This window comes from Otolemur garnettii, unplaced genomic scaffold (assembly GCF_000181295.1).
Source record: "Otolemur garnettii isolate 467f Iridium unplaced genomic scaffold, OtoGar3 scaffold00006, whole genome shotgun sequence".
Taxonomy (NCBI): domain Eukaryota; kingdom Metazoa; phylum Chordata; class Mammalia; order Primates; family Galagidae; genus Otolemur; species Otolemur garnettii.
Genome location: NW_003852401.1, coordinates 33304184 through 33312374, shown reverse-complemented (window position 1 = coordinate 33312374; position 8191 = coordinate 33304184). Strand labels below are relative to the sequence as shown.

Here is an 8191-nt window from a genome sequence, read left to right as displayed (position 1 = left end):
TTTTTTTTGAGACAGAGCCTCAAGCTATCCCCCTGGGTAGAGTGCCATGGCATCACACTCACAGCAACCTCCAACTCCTGGGCTCAAGCCAGTCTTCTGCCTCAGCCTCCCAAGTAGCTGGGACCACAGGCACCCGCCACAATGCCCGGCTATTTTTTGGTTGCAGCCATTGTTGTTTGGTGGGCCCGGGCTGGGGATTCGAACCCACCACCTTAGGTGTACGTGGCTGGCGCCTTCGCCACTTGAGCCACAGGTGCTGAGCCAATGTATTTTCTTAATCACTGTGATTTTCATAATTTTTTTCTCTGGCTTTATCGTAAGATTAGAGTATATATTACATATAACCTACAAATTATGTGTTAATCTCCTATTTATGTTATTGGTAAAGCTGATCAACAGTAGGCTGTCAGTAGGTAAGTTTTTGGGGAATCACAAGTCACATATGGATTTTTTTTTTTTGGTAGAGACAAAGTCTTACTTTATCACCCTAGGTAGAGTGCCATGGCGTCACACTACTCACAGCAACCTCCAAATCCTGGGCTTAGGTGATTCTCCTGCCTCAGCTTCCAGAGTAGCTGGGACTACAAGCGCCAGCCACAACGCCTGGCTATTTTTTTGTTGCAGTTTGGCTGGGGTCAGGTTTGAACCCGCCACCTCGGTATATGGGCTGGTGCCCTACCCACTGAGCTGCAGGTGCCTCCCTATACATGGATTTTTGACTGCTTTGGGGGGTCTGTACCTTTAACCCCTGCATTGTTCAAGGTTCAACTGTGCTTTCAAATTTTGGAGGGTTTGGTTTTACTGCTATGTCTTTCAGTCAATATGTAGGAGATTTAGGTCAAAGATCATAGAGCAGAAAATGTCTTTTGATTAATATCTTCTTTTTCTAATGGGCTCCAGTTTAGATATTCCTGTGGATTTTGCTTGATGACATTCTGATTAAGATAAAAACAGGTATAGCCCATTTGTATTAAATAGCCAAACTAGCCTTAAACCCACTCCTTTTTTTTTTGAGACAGAGTCTCACTTTGTTGCCCTTGGTAGAGTACCATGGTGTCACAGCTCACAGCAACCTCCAACTCCTGAGCTTGGGCAATTCTCTTGCCTCAGCCCCCACAGTAGCTGGGCCCGACACGACACTATTTTTTTTTTTTTTTTTTTGCAGTTTGGCCGAGGCCTAGTTCAAACCTGCCACCCTCGGTATATGGGGCAGGCACAATACTACAGTTGAAAAAAAATCAAAGGTCTTTCCAGAAACTTCTTATTTTATAAATGTTAGAGTGAGATTTTTAAATATTGAGATTTAGAGCTCATTTTTATAGGTGAGAAGATAGGCATATAAAAAGGTGAGTTGTTTGCCCAGGGTTACACAAACTGTGGTAGAATCTGTCCTGAAATTCAAAATTGTTCACTAAAATTTTACCCTGCATTAATAAGGAATGATACAGTAAGATAGATTTAATCTTACGTATTTAACCAGGATTTAAAATAAATCAAGACAAACTTTACTTCTGATAAGGTAGGTTTTTCTGTTTGGAATTCCTAGAGCAGTTAGTTCATCCAGCACACAGGAATGGGGCTGTGACCATTGCCCTTAGCTCAGACCTGGAATAGACCCATTCTGATGAAAGGTGGCTAAATCAGATTTGGAGTCACTACTGACAACCAGTTTTATAGAGAGAGCTAGAGGTAGAGATCCCTTTGAGGAGAAATGACTACTGAGCATACTTGCTCTCCTTATCTGCTGAAGGATGTAGCCTTTTAATACTTAGTTCAGAATCAAGCGAAATCTGATATCAGTTTGTAAAACATTCCTTTAAAGTAGTTTCAGTAAACTTTTTTAGAGGGCCAGGCAGGTAAATATTTTAAGCACTGAGGGCCAAGTGGTTTCTGTTGCAACTATTCAACACTGCCCTTGGGTGGAAGCAACTATTGGTTACCTGTAAATCAGTGGGCATGGGTCTGTACTAACAAGAGTCTACAAAAACAACCAAGTAACCAGTGGGCCAGTTTTCCACCCTTGCCTTAAACCATATTGATAGTGTAGGCATTTCCAGGATAATGAAGTTAGTCCCAATTATAGTAGTGTAGTTAGGGTTGGACTGTGTTCTCATTTTGGTAAGACCCCACCTAGTGTAAGGGTCACTATGGGTGTGTTACAGGCAATTTTGCACATCTCATCTTGCTCTGTCTGATTACTTCCCTTCTCTATCGGGAATTGACAGTTCTTCTGACCAATCCCTAATTCACCTCAACCCCTGCAACCATGGTAATAAGTAGTCCATGGAGAACCAATAGTGTGGTTTCCTTGTGTAGTATAACTGAACATTTATTACTCGCTTTCTGCATAGGCTGATGTATTGAGATTTAGTAGTGACAAAGATGAGACTTGTAATTTAGAAGAATCCAGGCTGGGCACAGTAGCTCACTCCTGTAATCCTAGCACTCTGGGAGGTTGAAGCAGTTGGATAGTCTGAACTCAGGAATTCCAGGCCAGCCTGAGCAAGAGCAAGACCCTGTCTCTAAAAGTAGCCAGGCGTTGTGGTGGGCACCTGTAGTTCCAGGTACTTGGGAGGCTGAGGCAAGAGAATCGCTTGAGCCTGAGAGTTTGAGGCTGCTGTGAGCTGTGATGCCATGGCATTCTATCCAGGGTGACTGTGTGAGACTTTATCTCCAAAAAAAAAGGGGGACGGTGCCTGTGGCTCAGTGGGTAGGGCACCGGCCCCATATGCAGAGGATAGCGGGTTCGAACCTGGCCCCAGCCAAACTGCAACAACAACAACAACAAAATAGCCAGGCGTTGTGGTGGGTGCCTGTAGTCCCAGCTACTCAGTAGGCTGTGACTGGGTGATTGCTTGAGCCCAGGAGTTTGAGGATGGCCTGAGCTATGATAATACCACTGCACTCCAGGCTGGGTAACAGCAAGACCTTGTCTCTAAAAGAAAGAAAAAGAAAAAGTATTTTGAGTTTACTGTTTGTAGGACTAAGAGATGAAGCATTTTAGGGCAACTCCATGGTTGCTGACTTGGGTGCATTTATGATGTACTGTTTGTCAATATTAGCTGAATAGGAAGGTGGAAGTGTTCATGTGGCATGTGCAAAAACAAGTTCAGTTGGGATGTGAGTTTTGAGGTATAGTAAGAGAGAAGTTGGGGGGCATCCAGTACCCAGGAATCAATACTAGAAACGAAGTTCTGTGTGACTGTTAAAGCTGTTGACAGTGAATAACGGTTACAGCTCTGCTGTTTGCCTGACTTACTACAGCCACTTTATATAGTTCCCTTGTGTCATACTCCATTGATAGGAATGTATAAATTGATACAGTCTTTCTGAAAATCATTTTATATCAAGAGCTTTAGGGCGGCGCCTGTGACTCAAAGGAGTAGGGTGCTGGTCCCATATACTAGAGGTGGCAGGTTCAAACCTGGCCCTGGCAAAAACTAAAAGAAAAAAAAAAAAAAGAGCTTTAAGCATACTTACTCCCTCTGACCTGTAATGCTCCTTTTGGATATTGTTGCTATTTTTTCCCTAAAATATAGACAGGTTTTGAGCACAAAAAATGTATTGTATAGACAAGTGAAAGTTTCTAAATGCCTATACTTGGAAAATAACTAAGTAAATATTGGTTACATAAGATAGGATCATGAAGAACCATTATAGTCATTGTTACATGTGGTATTTGAGAACTTTTTTCTGTTCTGAGAAAATTCTTATAAGGATGAAGAATGTGCATAGGGATCACTTGAAGAACTCGTTGAAAGGCACATTCCAATTCAGTAAGTCTTGGGTAGGTCCTGAGATTCTGCATTCCTAAACACTTCCAGCTTATCTGCTGTTCCATGTACCACGTTGGTATAGAAAAATGCTATGTGAAATAAGCATAGGAAGACACATACTGCATGTTCTCAGATATATGTGGAATCTAAACAACCAGTCTCACAGACAGTAGAATGGCAGCACCAGAGGTAATAGGAAGAGGTTGGTCAGGAGGTACAATGTTTCAGCTAGATAGGAGGAGTAAATTGTATTTGAGGGGGTGGATATGTTAATTATCTTCGTTTGGACTTCCCACATTTTCATACATATATAATATCACTTTGAACCTTATAAATGTATACAATTATAATTAAGTTTTTTTAAAGGTGCAAAACGAGTTTGTCTTAGCAAAACAAATATGCTAAGGGCCAGGTGTGGTGGGTCAGGCCTGTAATCCTAGCACTCTGGGAGGCAGAGGCAGGTGGACTGCCTGAGCTCAAGAGTTCTAGACCAGCTTAGCAAAAGTGAGACCCCATCTCTAAAAATAGCTGGGCATTGTGGTGGGCGCCTGTAATCCCAGCTACTGGAGAGGCTGAGGCAAGAGGATCACTTGAGCCCAAGAATTTGAGGTTACAGAGAGTGACAAAGTGAGACTCTGTCTCAAAAATAAACAAGCAAACAATCCCCCCCCCCCGAAATATGCTAAAAGATAAGAAGAAGAGTTATTAGGCCTTCTTGCCCTGAGTAGTCTTTATTTATTTATTTATTTATTTTTTGAGTATATTCTTTTCAATGAACTGCTGTTGGGTAGCCAGGGGAATGTAAAGGTACCTATCTCAGGGGTTTGGTGGAGATTTTTCCAAATAATCCATCTTTAGTGACTTGATTTAGTGCCTGGTAGTTATTAAATCTCAGTAAATAGTAGCTCCTATCATCATCATTGTTGTTGTTATTTTTTATTTTGCTTTTATAGATGACACAGTTGGGGCACAGAGGACGAAAGTAACTTGCCTGGAGTCACACAGCAAATAGGTGGCATAACCAAGATTTCAACCCAGATCTATCTGACTTCAGAGTTCATTGTTATACTCTGTCCAGAGTGGGAAGCAGATAGCAGTGCAGCCACTGCCAACTTGATCTCTTCATATTATCCCAAAGTGTCCCCCTACTGAAGCACACAAGTTTCTAAAAACAAGGCAGGTTTTTGGTTAAGTTTTGTCAGGATCTTCTGAACTTTCATATTGTTGTTCAGAATTAGGTAGTAATTTGGCATATGAAGGCAAAAAAATGAGAGAATTGTTTAGATAAATAGATTTAGGCAACCAAACAAAAGAAGTATTTATTGTTTTCATTTAATGTTGGGTACATATCAAAGAACATTTATAAGAAAAATATGTATATGTGATATATATATTATATATATATATTCTAGCACTCTATATCGATAACAAAAGATATATATCGATAACAAAAAAATAGCAGGTTACATTGAACTTCTCTTATAATTGCAGAATTCAATTGTGACTGAAGTATTACAAATGTAATACAGTTTTTCCTTGCTTAAAATACATGTACATTTTTTTGGCACCCTCTGTATATAAAGTGTAAGGAATGATACATTGAACATCAATATACCTACCACCCAGTTCTATAAAAAAAAAATGCGATCCAGTGTCTTTCCCCCATCATAAAAATCACTGAATTTTCATTTACTTGCTTTCCTTTTGTTTTTTCCATGTATGTTCAGTCCTTAAGCAGTGTATTGTTTAGTTATATATAAAATGCAATTGTAATTATGTATTTTTCTATAATTTGCTTTTTCAACAAATATTTATATTTTATCCATATTACGTGTAGCTATGATTTATTCACTCACTGCATTCCATTGTATAAGTATACTGTAATTTCTTTGGTCAGCCTACTGATGACGTACCTTTGGCTTGTTTCTAGATGTTTTGTTTGTTATTTCTAATAGTGCTGTAATGAAGACTGTTCATGTTTCATGGTGCCCATTTCCAAGAGTTTCTTGAGTATGTGTGTAGGAGTATAATTGCTAGGTCATAAGACATGTACCATATTGAGTTTCACTAGGTAGTGCTCTAAATTATTTTCTGAAGTGGTTGTACTAATTTATGCACCTATCATCAGTGTGTAAATGTCTTTATTACTATACATTTTCACCAACATTTGATATAGGCAGGCTTTGAAATTTTGCCTCTTTGGTTGATGTAAAATGACATTTCAAATGTATATTTTATATTTTGTGTTTTTAAAAGTGTTTTTTTTTTTTTCTGGTTTTATGAATGAGTAGTCCCTAAAGTGACCTTTAGAGTTATGTGTGGAAACATTAAATGCAAATGATGGATTCTGTCATGTGAAACTCTATAAAATTTTAATTTTTATTTGATTTGTACTTCTGTCCATGTAAGACTTTTTATGGTATTTTTGAAAACTTGATTGGCTTTTAGTTCACTTCCAAGCACATTTTATGTATATTCTAAAGGAATTTCACAGTAGCATTTCCCATTTAAAGAGTGAAAAATGCCAAAGAATTTGGCTGTTTTTGCTGAAAATTTTAAGTTTGTACATTAATCCTTTTAAGATTTCCTTTTCCCCTAATTGGTGCAGGTGGTTACTTTTACTATTTAGAAACCATTTGTGTGTAGTTTGGTTGCATGGACAAGTGTCTGTAATAATAAAGTAAAAACATAAAACTTTCTAAGTTCATATCCTTAAAAAAGCCAAGAGATTGTGAATGGTAGGGCAGTGTCCAACATAAGGGAATCCTACAGAAAGACAACCTTAAAATAAGTTTGGTGTTTGATGAGATTCTTTTGTCAATTTAAAACACACCTTTTATGTTTTAGCACCAGTATGCATGAACGAGTGAACCGAACAGAAAGACAATTTCGATCACTTCCAGCTAATCAACAGAAACTACTTCCTCAGTTTCTCCTTCACTTGGACAAGATTCGGAAATGCATTGATCATAATCAAGAAATACTACTGACCATTGTGAATGATTGCATACATATGTTTGAAAATAAAGAATATGGACAAGATGTATGTGAAAGTTTGTTCTATTTTTACTTTAGGGTTTAACCTCTATAAGTTGAGGTTTTTATCTTTCTGGATTTCATTGTTACAATCAAGCAAATGCCATCTGCTATACTTAGACTATGTTTACTTATATGTTCAGTCATTTGAGTAGGCTTACCAGACTGGATTTGTTCATTTGACATATATTCTAAATGTCTTGGCATAGGAATAGTGACTTAAATTTTTATAAACAACTTTACAGCTACATAAAATGAATTTCCCTTGTTTAACTCATTTCTTTCAGTATATCTATTGATATTCATCTTTTACTGTATGAAATTATTTTCGCTTATAAACTCAAAGGACTTGGCAGCAATAGAAACTGAAGTACTGTTTTTGTATCCACAGGATGGATATAGTTGGGCCACTCCACTGTGAGCCTCTCTGTGCTGCCCCATCAGTGACCTGGAGGGACTTTCTTTCCTCTCTTAAGAGAGAGGATGTTTGGTTTTCATAGCAGCTCAGTTCTGGTCTCTCCTGAGTGAAGACTGTTTAATTATAGGGTGGTTTTATGATTAATTGACCTTAATCTTTTGGGAATAGAAGTGAGACAATCCCCCCCCCAAAAAAAAAAAAAAACTATTTAGGATCTCAGTCTGTACTTGAATCCTGGTTGAGGTGAGAGACTAGTGATTTACCCACTAAAACACCTATATAGCCCCTTAATAGCGTGTCTATTTAACCGTAGCCAAAACAGACTGCTTTCTGAGAAGCTAACTGATTTCTTTTTTTTAAACAGGGGAATGGAAAGATTATGCCAGCATCTACATTTGACATGGATAAGTTAAAATCCACATTGAAACAGTTTGTGAGAGACTGGAGTGAAACTGGGAAAGCAGAAAGGGATGCCTGCTACCAGCCAATCATTAAAGAAATTTTAAAAAATTTTCCAAAAGAGAAATGGTAAATAATGCCTTGTTTTTATTAGTTTTTAAAAGATGTGTGAACACTGAGTTTCTCTGTAAGACATTTTGCAATCTTGATTCATTTGTATAGTCGTTGAGTACCTGTATGTTTTTCGTGTGTGAGTGTTATGTTTGTTATTGAAAGCTATGTGTGAGGTTGCACTTAGTATTTAAATAATTTTTGCTATAGTACTTAATGGGAAATTTAATTTAGAAATTAAATAATAAGGTTATCAGTCACGTATATCGTTTTATAATTTGCTTTATGGCAAAGCAAAAAGCTGCAAACTTTTAATTCTTCCCGTTGTGACATAAACAAACGATGGATCTGTACCTTAGAGCAAAGGTTCTTAACTTTTTTATGCCATGGACCCTGGAGCAGTCTGAGGCCCATTGTCTGCTTTGCAGGATAACATTTTTTTTTTTTTTTT

At 38.1% G+C, this 8191-nt stretch overlaps 1 protein-coding gene across 2 annotated transcripts in view; it reads left to right on the top strand.

Moving 5' to 3' along the window:
- Positions 1-8191, top strand: part of CARNMT1 (carnosine N-methyltransferase 1) — a 44561-nt gene that overhangs the window by 3954 nt on the left and 32416 nt on the right. For both annotated transcript variants that reach the window (XM_003782959.3, XM_023509034.1), the window contains exons 2-3: positions 6624-6819; positions 7595-7758. In XM_003782959.3, the coding sequence (XP_003783007.3) occupies positions 6624-6819; positions 7595-7758 (360 nt within the window). The remainder of the gene's footprint in view (positions 1-6623; positions 6820-7594; positions 7759-8191) is intronic.